Source organism: Suillus subalutaceus (assembly GCF_016647625.1).
Source record: "Suillus subalutaceus strain FC151 chromosome Unknown DFJ58scaffold_44, whole genome shotgun sequence".
Classification (NCBI taxonomy): domain Eukaryota; kingdom Fungi; phylum Basidiomycota; class Agaricomycetes; order Boletales; family Suillaceae; genus Suillus; species Suillus subalutaceus.
Window position 1 is genome coordinate 239534 of NW_024540293.1, and position 20087 is coordinate 259620.

At 49.2% G+C, this 20087-nt stretch overlaps 5 protein-coding genes and 2 non-coding genes across 7 annotated transcripts; 1 reads left to right on the forward strand and 6 right to left on the reverse strand.

The window, feature by feature from the left end:
- Positions 1-3461: 3461 nt before the first annotated feature.
- DFJ58DRAFT_342659 (uncharacterized protein) lies at positions 3462-4435 on the reverse strand. Its single transcript, XM_041379949.1, has 2 exons — positions 3849-4435; positions 3462-3798 (listed from the first exon to the last, which is right to left on the reverse strand). Exons 1-2 carry the CDS (start codon positions 4184-4186, stop codon positions 3633-3635), a joined length of 504 nt encoding a protein of 167 aa, XP_041244605.1. The 5' UTR covers positions 4187-4435; the 3' UTR covers positions 3462-3632.
- A 940-nt stretch (positions 4436-5375) lies between these two features.
- On the reverse strand, positions 5376-13445 carry DFJ58DRAFT_905979 (P-loop containing nucleoside triphosphate hydrolase protein). Its single transcript, XM_041394984.1, has 14 exons — positions 11935-13445; positions 11395-11883; positions 10624-10972; positions 10215-10572; positions 10003-10144; positions 9626-9953; positions 9154-9572; positions 8844-9062; positions 7888-8790; positions 7723-7832; positions 7515-7673; positions 6982-7471; positions 6045-6931; positions 5376-5979 (listed from the first exon to the last, which is right to left on the reverse strand). The coding sequence occupies exons 1-14, from the start codon at positions 13391-13393 to the stop codon at positions 5512-5514; spliced, it is 6780 nt and encodes a 2259-aa protein (XP_041244606.1). The 5' UTR covers positions 13394-13445; the 3' UTR covers positions 5376-5511.
- DFJ58DRAFT_t85 lies at positions 11017-11088 on the reverse strand. Its single transcript has one exon. It is a non-coding gene; the product is annotated as a tRNA-Ser (tRNA).
- DFJ58DRAFT_t84 lies at positions 11260-11331 on the reverse strand. Its single transcript has one exon. It is a non-coding gene; the product is annotated as a tRNA-Ser (tRNA).
- A 1184-nt stretch (positions 13446-14629) lies between the features above and the next one.
- On the reverse strand, positions 14630-16441 carry DFJ58DRAFT_727236 (uncharacterized protein; the record flags this gene model as incomplete). Its single annotated transcript, XM_041385449.1, has 7 exons — positions 14630-15066; positions 15119-15187; positions 15235-15424; positions 15481-15689; positions 15745-15820; positions 15881-15982; positions 16115-16441. 7 exons carry the CDS (start codon positions 16439-16441, stop codon positions 14630-14632), a joined length of 1410 nt encoding a protein of 469 aa, XP_041244607.1.
- A 986-nt stretch (positions 16442-17427) lies between these two features.
- On the forward strand, positions 17428-18517 carry DFJ58DRAFT_840909 (uncharacterized protein; the record flags this gene model as incomplete). The annotated part of the gene is made up of 4 exons (XM_041392653.1): positions 17428-17635; positions 17694-17738; positions 17792-17803; positions 17868-18517. The coding sequence occupies 4 exons, from the start codon at positions 17428-17430 to the stop codon at positions 18515-18517; spliced, it is 915 nt and encodes a 304-aa protein (XP_041244608.1).
- A 721-nt stretch (positions 18518-19238) lies between these two features.
- Positions 19239-20049, reverse strand: DFJ58DRAFT_727238 (uncharacterized protein; the record flags this gene model as incomplete). The annotated part of the gene is made up of 3 exons (XM_041385450.1): positions 19239-19512; positions 19568-19907; positions 19962-20049. The coding sequence occupies 3 exons, from the start codon at positions 20047-20049 to the stop codon at positions 19239-19241; spliced, it is 702 nt and encodes a 233-aa protein (XP_041244609.1).
- Between the last annotated feature and the right edge of the window lie 38 nt (positions 20050-20087).

Below are 20087 nucleotides of genomic sequence, written 5' to 3' on the forward strand. Positions count from 1 at the left end.
TACTTCTGACTATGCATCCACTCATGCCCCTACAGGTGACGAACTGGGTGACAAACTGGATCTCAGCACTATGCCTTACGCAGCAGGCGCGGGACTACATACCGCGAAACTATGTCTACCAGGGACGCGCACGGACATTCTCTCCCGGATCACTGAATGGATCAACGGCCAAGATGCTGCTCAGCGCGTGCTGTGGCTATCCGGCCCTGCGGGCACGGGCAAATCAGCCATCGCTCACACAATCGCTAACTGGTTCAACGACTGGGGAGGGCTTGGTTCGTGTTTCTGCTTCGACCGGGACCTTAAAACCGAGAAGCGTCATGAAAAAGTCTTCTCCACCATCGCTAGCGACCTCGCTGATCGTGATCCGGAGATGAGACGAGCATTGGCGCATGCAATCGAACATGCAAATGCGCTCAAGAACACGACAGATATCATCCAGCAGTGGCACAAGCTGTTTATGGAACCGCTAAAGGAGTATTCTAGGTCGAGTGTGGGGCCCGTCTTAATTGTGATCGAAGCGCTGGACGAGAGCGGCGAAGTCGAGACACGGCGTAGCCTTCTCCGCATACTTGCCGGGAAACTTCAGGAGAAAGGTCTTCCCCAAATCACCGGACTCCCTCCCAACTTTCGGATTCTCGTCACCTCTCGCCCACTTCTTGATATTGATAATGCATTTCACGGCGCTTAACATATTCTACGGTTATCCATGGACGACATTCCAGAAGCAGTTTCAAAGAGCGACATCCATACTTTTGTGTCTGAGAAGCTGAAAGAGCTGCCAGATTTTCGGGACAGACAGTTCGCGGACCTCGCTGACAAAGCTGGCGGATTATTCGAGTGGGCGCGTCTTGCATGCGAATACATCCAAGAAATCGCTCCTGGCTCATGCGCAATCGATCGCTTCAATGATGTCATGTCCCACAATAATGGAGAGCGGGAAAACTTGTTGTATGGCATATGTACCTTCATTTTAGAAGAAAACATGCGGAAGGACAGACATACCTCAGAAGCCGGTTATCAGCGAGCGCTAGCGAAGTTTCATTCTGTGATGGGACAAATACTTGGTTCAGCCGAGCCCCTCCCTTTAGGGGCCTTGGATGTCATGCGGAATCATTTTCCAGACGAAAGGGAGCAATACAAAGTGGAAGTTGTGGTAAAATATATGGGATCCCTGCTAAGCGGCACCACCAACCCATCTAGCCCCATCCGACCGCTTCACGCATCCTTCCGTGATTTCCTGACAGACAAATCATCCAGCAAGGACATTTTCGTGGACTTGTCGAACACGCAACGCGATCTTGCTTTTGCATCACTTGGAGTGATGGAACATGACCTTCACTTCAATATGTGTAATTTGAAGTCTTCATACCGCCCTAATAGCGAAGACATCGGGTTGCAGGATCGAGTCGCAAGATGCATTCCCTCGCATCTGTCCTATTCCTGCCGATTTTGGGCTACGCACGTACGAGCAACGGCCTTCAACCCGGAGCTCGCAAAGGAAATAAGATCATTCTTCGACAACGAGCGGCTATTGTTCTGGATTGAAGCACTCGGCCTCCTGAATACACTCGGCAGCGCAGTTGCCGTGCTTCCACTCATTTCCCAGTGGCTGAAGGTGAGAACAGAGTCATCTGGCGGCAGGCGAAGTGCTCACCCGCGAACACAGGACCAATCCGAATACAAAGATGTGTTGTCCACTGCAATGGATGTGCAGAGATTCGTCCGAATCTTTGGTGCGATGATTTTACACAGCACCCCACATCTGTATGTATCGGCGCTGCCATTTTCGCCCATCAACTCTACGATAGCCACAAAGTTTGCAAGATTTCCGAACACTCTTCGTCTGATACGTGGACGTCTTGTGAACTGGACGGCTATTCAGGCCGTCATCAATGGGCACACTTCTTCGGTTTTGTCAGTCTCGTTCTCGCCCGATGGCACTCGCATCGTGTCTGGTTCTTCAGAGATTCCACTCTCCGGTTGTGGGATGCAGCGACGGGGCTGCCATTGGGTGAGCCCTTCCGAGGGCACACTTCTTCGGTTTGGTCAGTCTCGTTCTCGCCCGATGGCACTCGCATCGTGTCTGGTTCTTCAGATTCCACTCTCCGGCTGTGGGATGCAGCGACGGGGCTGCCATTGGGTGAGCCCTTCCGAGGGCACACTTCTTTTGTTTGGTCAGTCTCGTTCTCGTCCGATGGCACTTGCATCGTGTCTGGTTCTTCAGATTCCACTGTCCGGCTGTGGGATGCAGCGACGGGGCTACCATTGGGTGAGCCCTTCCGAGGGCACACTTCTTCGGTTTGGTCAGTCTCGTTCTCGCCCGATGGCTCTCGCATTGTGTCTGGTTCAAGAGATTCCACTCTCCGGCTGTGGGATGCAGCGACGGGGCTGCCATTGGGTGAGCCCTTCCGAGGGCACACCGATTCGGTTACGTCAGTCTCGTTCTCGCCCGATGGCACTCGCATCGTGTCTGGTTCAGATGATTCCACTGTCCGGCTGTTGAATGCAGCGAAAGTGCAGCGATTCCAGGAGCACACTGAGATCCATTCCTCCGCATTCTCTTTTGATAGCTGTCGCGCCATTTGCTTCGCCTCAAGCTTGGAACATGCTCTGCACAACCCTGCTGAGCTACTCGAGACCACCTCTCAACATTCAACCGAGCCTGTCTTACTGGAAGATGGATGGATGGTAGGAGCCAATCATCGCCTGCTTTTCTGGGTGCTGCCCGCTTCCCGAGAACAACCATTTGATTCTCCTGGGACTGTGTTTATGATACCCAGTGGGCTAGAGATTGATTTGAGTCGCATGAGTCATGGAGAACACTGGTCGAATTGCCGAGATGCGTGAGTTCTTAGCATTTATCGTCCCTGGTAGTCGCTAAATCAATACTTCTAGCCCTACATGCTGATGATCCAATCGTAGCCATACTGAGTATACTGTTCTGTTCTATGTCAACCCTACGCCTCGCACTGCAATTGAATTTGATGTTGTTCAAGTGAGATGACCCGCCGAAATCCAGACTGGGCATGACTTCAAATGCTACCGCTCTGATCTGAGTTCGTCCGAGCGCATACTGAGGACCATGGATCAAGTGATTCCATCAGGAGACGCAGTTGCGTGCTGGTCGCCCTTACAAACTCTTGTGCCAGTCGATGTTCAAAAGCCCTTCAAAGCCTGCGTGACCATCTTCAAGAATCTTCAGTGGTAGCATTAATGACTCCCAGTGATTCGGTATCACTCGTATGGGCACCGATTGACTTGTAGTACCTCGTAGTATTGCCCAGCTTCGATGACGATGATACCCTGGAAGAAAAATAGTATAAATACGCCGATGAGGATGCACCGGGTGGCTTCTCGATAGTGTGTACGGTCCGGTCAGTTACAATGTCGATGGTCGGGTGGCTCGCATTGAACATATCTTAGTCGACCAGTGAGGCGAAGAGCTGTAGAACCTATTCATGTCGTGGGCAGTTAGAATTCGAATCAAGGCTTAGACAGCTCAACGTGTATGCATGGTATGGCTGACATTTCCTGATGTGCATAGCATAAAATTATCGCAACTCTAGTGGACACAGGATAATAATATGCGTAAGACGTGCTAGCGTAGGGACATGAAATATGAAGGAGAGTCACGAAAGTGGTGGTGCTGGCGCTACTGCCGCAAGGTCTCTCTTATGACGGAGGTCCTCCCAAATTGCAGGGTGCTCCTGCGTACAATGCATAAAGAGGTCTTCAACCTTTGGGTTCACCAACGCATCCGGTTGTTTGGGTATCATCCCCATTTCAAAGCGATCACTGGAAGAGACGATAAGGACTGCGAGCATGCAGAACGAGGCTTGACTTACAGGCATCTGCCACAGAAATATCCATAAGCTACTTCAGCATCTGACTCATAGACATATGCTTCGACGGATTGCAAATTATCTCCACTCGGTGGACCAGGTGTCTGTTCTTGGGCAGGTGACGGTGTGACGGAGCTTGGCGAAGTTGGGTTGGAACCAACTGCAATGTCTGAAGGCGTGACTGCAATCACAACCTTGTCGTTCGAAACGCCCACTTGGCCTGCTGAGGCCGTGTCCATCTCTTCTTTGGCAAGTGGCGCAGAAAGCGAGGGTGAGACTGGTGAGGTTGGTTTTGAACCGACTATAGTGTCTGGGGAGGCTGGTTTTTGCTCAGGGTTCATGTTGACGATCGCATTCTAAGGCGAATGAGTGGGCTCTGCAGTCCTTTGTCTCTTTATCAACTCGATATCCTGGGTCATTGAACCATCCACGGCAGAACTCGTGCGTTTTAGACCACTAGACTGATCAAACCGCCCACCTCTAGCTTGTTCTGTCATCCATTCGTCTTCCCCGGTCAGATCTACAGATAGAGTAGGACCTGGCGTGGCGGTGTACAACTTGAGGTGTAGATCGAAAGGCACGAGTGGTACTGATGTGTTTTGATACATAGTTTGCGATGTGTGCATATGCGGATGGGTGAAAGGCGGTTGCTGAGGGCGATTGGGATTAACCGGGGCTGGAATAGAAGGCATGCGTGCAAATTCTGTGAGCGACCTGGCTCCAAACATTGGGGGTGCGGATGCTGGTGGTGGGAGCTTCCATCTCTGCGACATAGGAAGGGATTGCTGAGGTGGGTAAGGCTGATACAAGAATTACTTGAAAACTTAGAAGCAGTGAAACTAGACGTACGTTGTGAACACCATCAGAAACCCTCCTTTGAGCGTATGCTTGATGGGCGCATTGCAGCTGATGAGGTGGCAGGGTGTGTAGGACCTGTGGTCGCAGTTGGCGTGAATGTTGTGCTTGCTGCTGAAATTGTTGCAGCGGTAAACGAGAAGGCTGGAGTCAGGGAGCACCTTCGGCAGACTGATGAACCTAAAGATACTGTTATTCGTGCTTTGTGAGATTAGACAGAAAACACCAACATCGCTAGGGGTAGGGATTCTGGGCTGTGTGATTTGAGGGACACTAGATGATCTGTGGGATCAATGGCCAGACGGAGGTTATTCACGTGGGGGGAGGTAATGAGAACTGATAATCTTAGTGAACATTGGGTTTGCCAGCCAGGAGGAGACAAGAGGGGGTAGTGAGTCACGGTAGAGTCAGCACTGACAATGTGACATAGTCACAAGGCAAAAAAGGCGAGACGTGTTTTGCTCAGGTACATCGAACGGGTGGACCAATATTGCACTGGTAAATACCATAAGTTCATCCTCTGGACATACAATACAGTAACTTTAGATATCAAATTGTGCATGTCGTGCATGCAAGTACTAGGACGAAAAAATAATGAAAGAATCACGTGACATAATCCGAGTCCCCAGGATTACCCAGACGCTGGTCATTCGAAATGAAATGAGCATCACCGTGACCAGCACATCGATAACCTTGCGACTGCTTGATCCAGCGAAAGCCTGCAACACACACACCCATTTGCTGCAACTTCAACCTAGGTAGGTTCATCATCTGGACATACAATACAGTAACTTTAGATATCAAATCTGACCTAGATACCCAGCTGGTCATTCGAAATAAAATGGCCGCCAGCAGAACATCGATAACCTTGCGACTGCTTGATCCAGCGATAGCCTGCAACACACACACCCATTTCCCGCAACTTCTGCTGTACTCGAGCCTCCTCGCGCCTCCTCCTCTCTTCCTCTTGCTGCTTCTTCTTCAGCTCGGCCAAGGCTTTCTCTCGAGCAGCTTTAGCCCCTAGCTCTCGGATGCGAGCGGCCTCTCGTTGGCGCATGAGCTGTTCATTGGCGTTATCATTCGCTAGTTTCTGCGCGAGTTTCTGTGCAGCAGCTGCAGCAGCTCGCAGCTCGTTCAGGGCATTCTGCTGTGCAATATCACGCTTTCGCAACTCCTCAGCGGCATCCCTTTCGGCTGCTTCCGCAGCTGCTTTATCCGCCTGCAGCCTCGTCCAAGTGGCATCATCTACACCGGGATCCCGTTGCACCTGGTCATTTGTCTGGGCAAGCGATAAACTTCGTTTGAGTAATCTCTTCACTGTTTTATGTAGTGTACGACGCTAACCTGAGATGAAACCGTGGTGTCTAGCGGAGGTGTCCCATCGAAGGGAGGTTTGGGTTGCTGCTGCATTCGTTTACGAGATGGCTTGGAAGTAGGGGGCTTTGGAGGAGCTGAAGTAGACACACTCTGAGAGGTTGAAGGAGGAGGAGGGGCGATGTTTCTTGACATAGCCATCTGTGGGACACCGGGGGTTGGTGACACCGTCTTGCTGGGCAAGTTGAGACGTTCTTGTTGCTCCGAGAGTTGTCTTCTCATGATACTCAATGCATCTTCTGATGTAACGACCAGTGAACTCCCTGGAGCTTTCCCGGCCGAGATGAACGCAGGGCGAGCTAGCCGTTTCGCAATAGATATTACATCACGTGCATTGCCCCAGTTTTCAAGGCTTGCCATATCAGCGATGATGCTTAGCATCTCCTTGTATAGTGATGATGATGGATCAGATAGCCCTTGAACGACAACCTTTGACCCACGCAGTTCCTTGTCAAGCAGCTCCAGGCATCGGGTCGATGACATATTAGGCAGAATGAACTCCTCGGAAAATCGACTGGAAAGCCCAGGATTCGCGCCCAAAAGCTGGTTCATCTCCTTCTCATATCCTGCCAGGATGATGACCATCTTACCCATGAACTTCTCATTGGTCATCAGCCCCACGACTTCGTCGATGGCTTCCTGCGCAAAATGACCTTGGCTGAGCCGATAAGCTTCATCCACGAAGAGGACTTTGCCGATGGCCTTCTCAAAAAGTTTCTTCGTCTTGGGACCTGTTTGGCCAACGTACTCGCCAACGAGATCCGATGCGGAACACTCGACCAGTTCTGTGGCTGCGAGGAAGCCCATGTCATAATAGACTTGACCAAATTTCCTTGCGATGGTCGTCTTTCCGGTTCCTGAAGAGAAGGTATCAACACATGCACAACTTCGGACATAGTTTGATTACCAGGTGGTCCCTTGAAGATGAAACTGGTAGGGATTTGCTTGCGCATCTCTAGTCCCGATGCTTTCATCCCTTGCGCCATGCTCTGGTAATCTCCCAGCTTCTGAATAACAGCTTCGCATCCAACCATATCTTCGAACAACTGAGCCAAGTTTGCTGCAGCGTGTTGATCACGGTCCCAATTAGGATCGAAGTCTTCTGGTTCGAAGACGATGTCCTGAGACAGATGGGAAGGTTGCGATGCCTGCCGTTTTAAATATCGATCTTTCGCAAAAGTCAGCATGTTTTCCACTTCTCCTCCATTCCCAAAGTTCGGACGGTTCTTTCTCCGGCTCAAAAGACCAAGCGCTACTTGCTTGGCTTTCTCTGTTGCACTAAGGTCTTGGTCATTTAGCTTGCGTTGAAAGATTTCCTCTAGTTGGGGCTCGGTGAAGTCTTCAAACATGAATGCGTCTTCAATCGCAAAGCGACGAGCAAAGCCGGGATTAACATCCTGATTCACACGTCAGAGTCAGGTCCTGATCATGAAGTCGTACACCTGCCTTGAACATGTCTTCCATTTGCTCCTTGTATCCTAATAACAGAACACACCGATCATCCCCTGGTACGTTCTGTATCTCCGCAACCATGGTGTCAATGACGCCGGTCTTATAGGGGTCATGGGCACCACCATTCTTACTATGCAGCATGTATGCCTAGCGAGACAATGAGAACCACGAGGTGAAGGCGAACATATATACCCACCTCGTCAATGACCAGGACCTTTCCGACAGTACTCTCCAAGATGGCCTTAGTGTTCTGTTCGGATTGCCCGAGATGCTGCCCGACAAAATCTGAAGGGTTCTTCACCACAACTAAAGACGGCAATTAGGTAATGATCCTCGAACATTCTTCAGCGGAACACCGAACCTTCCCCGTTACTGAGAAGCCCTAGGTCTGCCAGTGCTTGACCATAGAGTTTGGCGACAGTGGTCTTGCCAGTGCCTGGGGAGCCCAGGAAAACTCGGTTAAGGGCCATATCGAGAGGCTGCTTTTCTGCCAACTCGCGATGATAGTTCGCCCTAATGAGGTTGAAGAGGTTGCTGACAGATTGCTTCACGGATTCAAGACCAGTGAGCTTTTGTAACTTTATCCATGAAGGGCACTGCGGAAGAACGGAATTCGGATTGGGACCAATAAGATCTTCCTTAACGAGCAAGAAATCGTCTGGTGACGATCCGTTCTTGCGTTCTTTTCCTACCCTCGCGGCCTGTCGCTGACGTATCTGTGCAAACATATTTTGCAGTGCACGGGCATTTCCAAACCCTTCGCGGCCGCGTCCACGACCCAGGCGTCGGACTGCGATTCGACTATAAAGTCCCCGGATGCCGTCTTCAACCTTCATCTGGCCTCTGAACTGTTTCTCCACCAGATCAGCGAACATGTCAAGGAGCTCTTCGTCGGTGTAGTCCTCGAAGGTGAATCGATGCGGGACACGACTCGGAAGACCTTGATTATGATTGAAAAATTTCTCCATCTGACGGCTGTACCCGGCAAGGATGAAAACTAGGCTTCCAACGCGGTTCTCCATCTCTGCTAGCAGGAAGTCGAGAACGTCGGTACCAGACCCACCCTGTGCACTAACCAGCTGATAGGCCTCGTCGATGAATATGGCACCACCGCCAACTTTCATAACGTCTTCAATGAGCTTCTTTGCGCCACCGACGCCATCATGTGCCAAGCTCGCTCCTGTGGTTTCCTTAAATGCGCTTCCTGGAAGAATTTGTATCGATTCAAGAAACTGGGCATATAGCCTTGCGACCGTTGTCTTCCCTGCAGAAAAGTTTAAATGAGCGCGAAAGGATTACCCAAAGAAGGGCTCCTACCTGTTCCTGGATTTCCCAAGAGTGCAAGGTTCAGACGCTCCTTGTTCGCAGGTATTCCCTGGCGTTTCATCAAGTCTAGCTTCTCTTTGGTTTGTAGAACTTGCGACTTCACTCCTTCCAGTCCAGTCATCGCCATAATACTATCAATCGCATCGTTTTGCTCGCCTAAGAGTCTCTTCTGTGACTCCCAGTCGTCGCGAGCGGCAGAGCTTTTTTTGGCTACCGGGAGGTTGCGAAGGAGCAGTCTGAGCAGACGAAGGATCGGAGGATTGCTGTGAGGGAGAAGTTGTCGGCTTGGATGGGTTTGCACTGCCGTCTTTCGAGGAACCTGCTAATTTCTGCGCGCGAACTTTTGCCTCTTCGATCTCCCGTTCCTTCTGCTTAAGCATAGCCTCTCTCTGCTTCGCGGTATTAGCATCTGCAATAACTTCGACCTCGGCCTTAAGTCTCGCATCCATTTCAGCCATTTGAGTATCAAAGCCAGCTTGCTCGGCATCGCGTTTTTGCTGGACTTCTGCGTCGCGCAGTAATTGCTTTTCAGTGCGATCTGCATCCTTCTCGCACGGAGTGCATTTTGTGCGAGGCCCTTGATGACACTTCCATGAAACTTTGTGGACGCCTGCCGTACATTTTCCAAATAACACTTGTTGGCAAAGTATTTTGGAGTGATCAGAAAGTTGGTGGCACTTTGAGGGACAAGGGTGCACGTTGCAACTGAGCATGGCACCACTAAAGGAGCAAGGTCAGCGAGATGCACCGAACACTGTTGAAAGGACACTAACCAAGGTTCCGAACAACCACCATCTGGACATCGATCATCGAAATCATTAGCATCTCGCAGAATGGCCTTCCGCGCAGGATGGCGCTCGCATTTAACGGGGAACCCTTCATAGATGTGTGCAGCCTGTCTGAGAAGACTGAATAGACGACTCCAAAGGGTGGACTTGCTCTCGAACGTGTCCATATTGCCGATGAGAATAAGACCATCACGGGCCCGAGACAAGAGGACATTCAAACGTTCAGGGGACTTCATGAATCCGATAGCGCCATCAGGATTCGATCGTGTCAAGCTAGTAACCACGATATCACTTTCCTCTCCCTGGTAATTGTCTGCTCCAGTCAGTCGAACTTCAGGAATTCGTTGTGGTGGAGTTCATACCTATGGTAGCAAGTCTTATCTTCCTTTTGGATGCTTTTGCAGCGTCTGGAGAGAGCAACCCCGCACGGACCAAGTCAAAAGAGTCGAGGTCATTCAACACCGGGTCATTGTCTGCCTTGAGATATTCCCGAAGTTTGGAGAGCTGCCCAAGATAGGGCGTTAGGACGACGATATTATCTGTCCCATAACCTTGTTGAGCGAGGGTACCGGACAATCTTCAGAACCATGCCGGCTTCGTAAGAGTTTTGTTTTGAAGTTGTAGAACCAAGATCGCTGCGATCACTGACTCTGCCCTCGTTGTCCTCAGGGTGAGCATGGTTGACGAAAATGATATTATCTTGGATCCCACGAATATCGTCTCTGCCACGGGTGCTGGCGGCATCAGTGAGTTCGGGGTATGTGAGTTCGCGAACAAGGGCGGAGATTTCAGGCCGCATACGATGTTGCTCGGTGAGAGTAGCATGAGGGAATCCTTTTAGAACAAGGCGCTCGAAGAGCGACCTGTTCAAGTCATATCCTTGGTCACTCTCGACCTGGAGGGCATAGCTATTGACTTTCGGTCTCAATTGCCTAAATTCATAACTCAGAATAAGGCGCTGAAGGTAGTGATTGAAAACATACTTGTGGTCTCCAATAAGGATCAGTTGATTTGTGTTTGCGCCAAAAGCAGTCAGGATATGGCTCTCCAAAATCTCTCCAGCCTCCTCCACAAGGACGACATCGGGAGCAGCAGTTCGGAGGTCTTCAGTGAATTTCGCGGCACCTGTCGTTGTACATGCAATGATCCTTTTCGCCTTGAGCGTTGCGACCAACGACTCGCCAAGCTTCCGGGCGAGATCTATTTGACAATTGTTGTAGTCTCGGCCAACGGAGCCAATATCATCTACCATCTGCCTCTGAAGGTCATTTGTCCATTTTGCCATCAAGTTCTTACGGGCAGGCAAGGGAGTAGTCCAAATGCGACTCGATTCTGCCGTCCGCAGATGCCCATGTTAATCTTGAACACCAAAATCATGGCAGGACCAGGATTTGAACCTAGGCCTTCCCAACTCCGGGGGGACGTCTTAACCACTAGACTATCCAGCCGTTACAGTTTCCCTCACTGCATCCAATGTGTGGATTACATCATATTCCAACACACCCCCTTAATCCACACAGGGATTACAAGGTACCATTTTTTGGGTTCAGCGGAAGTTGTGCCTATTTCTAAGGTCACATCCGTCAACAGGGCTCATAACCTATTGAACACCAAAATCATGGCAGGACCAGGATTTGAACCTAGGCCTTCCCAACTCCGGGGGGACGTCTTAACCACTAGACTATCCAGCCGTTACAGTTTCCCTCACTGCATCCAATGTGTGGATTACATCATATTCCAACAGCCCGCATCACGGCCTCTTTCCCATAGCGCGATGAGATACGTGGGGTCAATCTCCCGACCTTTGCGGCCTACAGTGGCCATGCCGTCATCTGACTTGGGAATGCGAAAAGCCTCAAAATAAGACTCATCCTCGAACTCGATATGCGTCAAGATATCCTCATAACGAATCCTATGTGCCATGAACTCTGCAACGGAGTTGTCCAGGCGACTGCATAGATATTTAAGTCTGGCCTTGAATTCATCGATCATGGTCCAATCCACCTTAGTCCGCGGGGACTGGGACGTTCTCTGGCTAGGACTGAAGAGGTTGAGATGCGCCAGCTGCGGTTTAGCTCTACCTCCGAGTCGAACCATATGGTCATCAGGAATGCCGATTTTGAGAAGATCGTCTAAAAACTGGTCCAGGGCATGGTTGGTGTAACAAACAACAAGAATCGTCTGATCGGTGAAGTCGTGTAGTGCTTTTGCTAAGAGGGCGCCCACAAATGACTTTCCGGTCCCTGACCCGCTACATAAGCATTACTTGGTATTCATATCATCAAAGAACATACCTGGAGGACCCTGTATCAAAGACACCCTCTGAGTCAGGCCAGAAAGAATCGACAAAGCTTGCGAGCGATCTAGTTGTATAGGGTTGGGGGTCTGAAGCAAGTGTTGCAAGTTTCCAGAACGGTTGGCTTCAATGGCTGTGATAACGCCATCAGCCATCTGCGGGGGGTTCTGCAGAGTAACACCACGCTTCCAGAACAGCAGTTCATCCGATACTGGGATGTGCTGCGTCTTCTGCAATGCCTTGAGCACCGGCTCAAAAGCAAAGAGAGCAGTGTCAATCTGGAGGAGCTTTGCGTTTTTGGCATTGCGGAGCCGGAGGATGGTTCTGCTTGTACTCGCCCGCCCATCTAGTTGAATGACGATAATAGGAGGGCTGCAGATCAAGAGATCTTCCACCCGGTTCACAGTGCCAAAGCCGACCACTTCGTTATCAACCACCACGCAGACGAGTGATTGGTGACGAAGGATCTTGGAGCCAGCGTGATCATCTGTGAGGTACGCTTTCCTGTCCTTCGGGGGGATGCGCTTCAGAGATGGCAGCTCGTCGACACACTCCAATGTTATTCCCCACAGCATCTTCCGATCATCAGTGCCATGATAAACGCCTTTGAGTATGACACCGTCTATCAGGTTAGCGCGGTGGCGCTTGACGTTCTTTCCTTCCAGTGCTTGAAGTTCTTCTCTCATCTCCGCTATCATGTCTTCACGAAGAAGGCGAAATGTGTTGTCGATATAATCCGCGGTACGAGTGCTTTCTCCGGATTCATCTTCTAACTCCGAGCTACGGCGCAGGAATGGTAGCTGTTTGGATCTAATTTCGTCGGCTGTGGGAAGGATAGCGATATCGCGAAAATTGACAAAATCATTGTCATGTCGTCCACCTGGGCCATTGGCAGCCGGGGGAGGGGCTGAGGAGCCATACGTCGAAAGGATATGCTTAATCTTCTCTCCAATAAGGCGGACTTCCAAGTTTTCAGAGCCTGTGAGTTTTGGGAGCACATTTGGCCTGCCAGCTAGTTCGAGATAGGGTGTTGTGTCGTGGTTGGAGAGGTTCAATAGCCGAAGGAGGAGGCTAGCGAAGGCACGTTGAGCTTTTTCAAGTAGCTCTCCACGAGCAAAAGCGTGGCTAAACACCGACCAGAAGAAATCTGGTTCGACTATTTGGATAAACAGGTGATCTAGCACGTTGCTGCTGATGCTTGTGGCCTGGAGGAGATATACAAGAACATCAGCACCAATGCCATTCATAAAATCTGCCGACAAGTCCAGTCGCATCGCCTCCTGCACAATAGAGGGTCCTTTTGATTCTCCCACTATCTTGCTTACGCATACCGCAACATCTGGTTGGGAACATATAGAATCGAGAAACAAGTGACAGTTTCGTGGCTCGATAGGGACTTTGCCCTTGAGAACATCAAAGAACCGTTTGTTCAGCAAGGCCACTCGTCGATCAGACATTTTCTGGGTGTTCTTGGGTGGCGGCAGTGGTGTGGAGAAAAGAATACGTTCGAGATTGGGTGATGATAGACAGGCGTGATAGTTTGAACTTAGAGGGTTAGACTTGAAGGGCACGTGTGATCAAAGAACAACAAACAGGATCTGCGCAAGCACCAGTTAGTATATCAAGCGAATCTTTAGGATAACATACCAAACATGTGAGGCGAAAGAGCGCTCAAGAAGGTCATATGTGGAGTCTGAGTTTGAGCCCATCGCCCAAGAAGCACTAGTAATACAGGGACCCTGGAACTTCATCAATACTTTATCAATCATCGACATCCGCGAGAGATATTTTTTGTGCCTGGTTGACGCCCTGGCCAAGGATTACGGTGTACTCCAAGGCTAGCGCTCACTGTTGCTCTACAAAGTTTTCAAGTTGTCTCAATGCCTGCCACTGCGCCACTACCATAGATGAATGATGATTATAAGTATTCGTTCGAACCTTTAGATCCTTATAAGAGGTTGGTTGTGTGTTTCAAGGTTGATTGGTGTTTCGAAGTCTCACAGGTTTCAACCGCTCACCGCTCGCTGGTTACCGTTACATTCTGGGTTGTTCCGGGGGATGTTTGTCCCGATTTATTCCCGTCCACTGTTAACTGTAAATTTATCCAGATCTAGTGAAAGAATGTGAACAAGGCCAAGGCTGGAAGCTTTCGAAAGGAGAGGCATGACGGCGGTATAGGTAGTGTGGGGGGTAAAACTACTTGGCTTTAGTTTTGCCGGTTATAACTGGCAAAACCGGTTGTTTTGCCAGGGTGGCAAAACTTGGCAAAACTCTAGGCGCTTAGCTAGGTTATGTAGACTATGTGTATGACATTCCTAGTGGTGACATCAATATTAATGTCACCTGTGACTCCCACATAAGTACCGTAATTATAGGTGATAATGCATGGGTTTCGCACGTGTAAGATGAGGTGGATACAGCAGATCACCGCCTCCTTCAATATCTCGTCAATAACGAGCAACTTTATATAGCGTTGTAGGACTATAAGCTTGGGTGCCACCGGCATATCGGCAAACGTGACGTGTTCCCGGCATCAGATATAAATATCCAAACCTTCGAGCTCGCTGTGTGACATGATGAGCTCGCATATCTTACGTCCAAGTGATCGGATTGAAAGCGGATTTTGACGATACATGCACAGGTAAATGGGTTGCATTCGTTGGTAGACTAAACTAAGGCAATGGAAACTACTACTACTCATCACCATCCTCTTCATCAGACGACTCTACAAATTCAGCGCTTTTTGGACCTTGCAGAAGCTGGGCTGGATTCATTTTTGCTCTCTTCGACGACCTTTCATTCTTATTTTGTTTACCTTTGCGCTTCCGAGGTACTCCAGCATCTGAACACTTTTTTCGCGGCTTGCGAATGACTTCTCCAGCCGAACGGCGTGTTTCGAGTTCGGCAGTGTGAGCTTTAATTTCTGCTGGTGAGAGAACGGTCCAGTAACACGTCCGAGCCTTGAGTGCATCTCGAAGTTTGCGAATGTCGCCAACGGTCCTGATGTTGGAAGGGCTAATGAAATTAACACCATGGGGCCACCCCACTAGGCGCACCCCATATGTCTCAACGATGGCTGTATCGTAGTTGTTATAGTTCATGACGATATCCTTTTTTCCGGTCACTGCGACTGTAAACAACGTTAATCGAGGACAGCACATGTAAAACAAGTTCTTACTCACCAAGACCACGGACAATCATCTTACGTACCTGCTTCCGTACTGTTTCCAAAGAGTCCCGTTCGTTGATATCTGTAGAGTATTGAATGAGCTAGTATACAAAAATGTGAAGGACTTACTTTGATTCTGGGTGCATGCCCATTGCTCATATTGCCTGAGGAAATCAGCCATAGGATGCTCATACACGTCCTCCCAGAAGTCTTCCGAGTTGTCTGTTCCATGCATTGCACTTTGAACCGTATCGTTAATGTGGCCACGAACGACAAATAGTGTCGCATAGATGCCACTCCGAACTTGCAGGCTATCCAGCTTCGAACGATTAAACCGTGAGTTGAGTTCATTGTAGCGGGTTGGGACAGACTCACCTCCTTGACAATCCTATCCGTTGTAGCTACAACGTCACACGCAGCTGCCAAATTGTTCAGCCGAACACCAACCACTTTCTTTGCGCGATGCTCGTCGAGTGCCGAAATGTAAGTGACCTTTTCTTCGCTCGTCAAGTGTTTCGTCTTAGGGTCACTTGCGACCATTTCGCGGAGCTCTGGCAACGAATAACGAGACCCTACAGGTAGGCCTAATTGACATAAGATAAGCGTTGTAATACCTTCAAGTAAATGTGTTTTGCTTACCTGCATTCATCTCCTTTGACTTAGCGTGCACAAGCGCATTTTTCAACTGCGTCTTGCGTGAATTGCGATAATGTGACTGACCCCCGATGATGTCATTAATTTTCTTCGCAGTCACATCGTGAGCTCACGCAAGCACCTCAATCTTTGTTTGCTGTTCCTCCAGGTATTCAGCGACAGCATCATGTAAGCGTTTCTTTTTCTCCATCGTCTGATCCATTTTGATCTTTCGAGACGCCTTCTGTGCATCTGTTAGTCGAGGTGGTGGTGTCCGAGGGCGAATGATGGCTCGCGTCGGGTTTCATGCAGCCCAGGTGGATGTGTTTGCTTCGCGTTGGAGTGACTCTTGCACTCCTCCACTGGCGTCCGGCACCTCTGAGTGGGTGGGACTTAGCATGCCTTCATCACAGATTTCAGAGGGGTTCGGTGATGGTGTGTGAGCAGGGGGGGAGCTTGTGCCAGCAACATGTGGGGGAGGAGGGAGCTCTGGAAGTTGGCGGTTTGTAGCCGCTATGTCGTAAGTGAGAGCTGCAATTTCATTGCTAGTGAGCGGCATAGTGTATAAGGATGGATCATCCCAGTTGATCTCGTCGATCGAGGGAATATGACCTTCATCCGTGGCAAGCAAATCCGAAAGCTTCCCGGTCGAGATAAAATTGCCATTGGCGTCGAAATCATCAGCTGAATAGAGGTTACTCATACTTGAAGCTGTACGCAGAAAATTTGTAAGTGCAGACACGAATTTCAAATGAATGATAAAAAAACACGGGCGTTGATGGACTTCATATCAAATAAACAATGCGTGTCGCGTCGTGAGCACCCTATCATTGAAAGCCAATTTTTCAAAGGATCCAGCGGAAATCGGTGTAAGATCTTGAGGTTGACATCCATTTGAAACCGCTAAGGTTACACATGTATCTCAGATTCGAGCTGATCATGATTCAGACATACCTTCAAAATGTGTTTCAGGTCTCCATGATATAATGACAAAGCGCAGCAGCGATGACACATGGGCCTTTGGGTCCACATCAACAAGTTCCATCCAGTATGTGGCGAGAGTCAGGTCGGGCAGTTGTTTTGCAGTTCACAAGGGTAACATACAATTTATCGCCTGGTTCAAGGTCTGGTATAGGCAAATCGTGCAGATAACGGAGGATCAACGGGGGTTTTATTTCAGTGAGGAAGAGTGGTGAAATAATGCTATCCATGTCGGTGCCTAGGCGAAGAAAGTTCGAGTCCAAGTGGGACCTCTGTTCAAGGTCAATTCTTCCCTAAGCAGGAACAAGTACCAAAGAGACAGTTCCATTGACTTGATGACGGGGCTTGTGCATGACGAGCATGCCGCTTTGCTTGACCTGGTGGAACTTGAAATCCATCTTGAATGTAGCCTAGTTGAAGTCGTCAATCTTGCTGACAGATAATAAGAACTGTTGACCGTAGGTGAATAATTCCAGTATACTGTTCAATGATGGGGATGCAGATGGCTTGAGACGCACATACGCCAGAGTGATGCACTGAGTACTACTACATGGACCAACAACAGTCTACAACAATTCCCTAATATAGAATCAAGATGAGTCTTCCGCACAAGAGGTGGCGATCCTACAGAATCCTACTTGTACCTTTCAATCGGATCTCACAGCGTTGTCAACCAATATTGCCTGGCTGCCAACCTACATTTTATCGATGATTTTGAACATATACCTGGAGATCGTCTCAGATCATCCCTTCTTCCTTTATTTTTTCAACGGCATGGTACGCTCAAGAGTCGAATCCCTCGCATTGGCATTGGCCTATCTAATATTCTTCCCAAGGGTCGCTGAGGCAAGAGTAGATCCTGCAGTCCTGCGTCGAAGCTGCAGATGGCCACAGAGCGTTGGCTTGCAAAGCCAGGGTGAGTCGGACGTATTGGGTCATGAGTCCTGCTTACCTGCCCTCTGCCCTCACTCCAGAGTCCGAGACACTCAAAACGCGAAAGCTCGTATTTGAGTCGCTTGGTGAGTCTATACCTATTCCTAAGTCTTCTTTGCACTGAAACGGTTTATTGTAGCAATAGGGCAAAGTGAGGATGCCTGCATACAGCGGTGTACTGACTTGCAACTGACTCACGCACAGGAAAAAATTAGTTCAAGCCCAGGATATGCCCATCACTGCCATTGTATCCCCCTCGGACGATGAAGAATATTATGACCCTACCAAAACTGTGCTCACAGACGATGATCCCAAAGTCATGCTCACAAACGACGATCTTCATCTCCACAACTCTCTCACCATGACTGAGGCCGTGCTCACAGACGACAATCTACCTAACATCCACAATTCCCCGATACTGCAAACCATTGATGAAGAACTGTATAATGATTTTTCATTCGACGGCGACGACTCTGTGCTCATGATGGACAATGACATACCTTGTTCCTGTGACTCTCCGTCACTACAATCGATTGAGATCCTGGTTGGGAGATGGCAAAAGAGTGTTGGTAAATGGCCGAAGGAGTGGCCATCCGAAGATATGTGGAATGAGGCATTCAACAAAGTGCTTGCTCGCGCTCAGGCCAAGGGGAAGCATGCCCTATTCCTGGAGCAGTGTGCAGAGCATGCTTCAGAGGGGAGGTCGCTACTGGACACCATCAAGGACACTGTGCACACCCACTGCCCATGTTGCAAGGAGCGTCTTAAGTACGATATAATTTTACTGTACGATTTACTGGTTGGCATCATCTCGGAGGTGGAATTTTTTGAAGTGAAACTACTGGTAGACACAGACTGTGACTAGCAGTATATTATCTATGTAATTTCAAGCGTCCAAACGTCAAACATGGTGTGAATGCCGAGTGAACACATAACATGCAATATTGAACATGTAGCGAACAGATGGTGAATGAATAGCGAACAAAAATAGCGAACGGATAGTGAACAGATAGTGAACGAATAGCGAACGGATAGTGAACATGCACCTTCAGATGCTCGGGATTGTGACTAACACCCTGTTGCAAAAAATTGAAGAAGCAGAACACTTCGGTCACCCAAACATGATATGTATTATTGGGCCGAAGCTCAAAGGATCTGTCGTCAGTGGTGGGGAGCATTTACGACATTTAGAGCACTATTGTTGCATGATGTAACGTGCCAGTGAATTCATGTAATACGGGTACTACTAGTATGTACTTTACACAACACTTAGGGTGCTCGTCATTGCACAGCTTGTCTTGTCCGACAAGACAAGCTGTGCAATGAGAGTCAGTACTACGTTACACATAATAGAGTCCTTGATGTGCTATACAGAATACCAGAGTGAACAAAGCCCTGTCAGTATCACGCTCCACATAACAAAGTCCTTGATGTGCAGAATACCGTGACACTGTTTCATCAGACTACAAGTACCATGCATACTCTTCTTGATCAGTCAAACAAGGAAGCCATACAAGAACAGTAGGAGCAAGGAAGAATTGCATGTATTCACTCTACTACAGCTTGTAATATTGACTACATAGTATTCAAAACCGGTACTGACTCATGGTCTCCGACAAGTCTTCAACCTGTGACCACAAGTCGTCCGAGCCTATAGACAACGTCGAGGAAGCAGGGGATCCAGAGGATGGGGGAGATCTAGGTGAGTTTGGAGGCCAGAATGGGCCACCTGGCATTGGGATTGCGCGGACCCTGCCCTCGTTATATTTGACGGTGTATACGTCAAGAGCTTCCTGGAAAGATGCATACTTCTTCTGAACACTTCCGCTAACAAAATTTGTTCGCTCCGCGACATCAGCCCTAAGATGAATCCTGAATTAGTAATTATCAGTGAAAGAGAGGGCGCAACACCCACCAATGATAAAATACACCAACTTCTTGCCCAACGGTGATCACCCAGAAGCCTTCCGGTTTCAGCCCGGCTTGTGGTGGAGGGATTTCGTCTGGGATTGGAACAAGTGAAACCCTGGAGGGTATCTGGGTAGTCGTAAAGGGGACAGGTTGGGATGGGGGGGATGGGACTGCCGCTGAGTACAAGGGTGCTTGGGTTGTTGAGGGGGCAGAAGGAGGCGCCGCCGTTCCAATTCTTCCGCTGGGTATATTGTTGCGCGTCGATTGTGCATGTAAAGATCTTGACAATGCAATCGACTCTTCTGTAGTCTTGCGCTTCCAGGTGACAGTATCAAACGATGAATCTATGATGGGTGATGTGAGTATTTCACAAATATTAGAACGAATGAGATATCTACCTGTGAGGCTCATACCACCAAGCAAATTCTGTAGATCTTGGATGTGATCATGCTGGGAGTCAGAGCAAGTCGACGGACGGCTTGACATGACGGATGTGATGAGGTGTGGGGACCATTTGCAACACT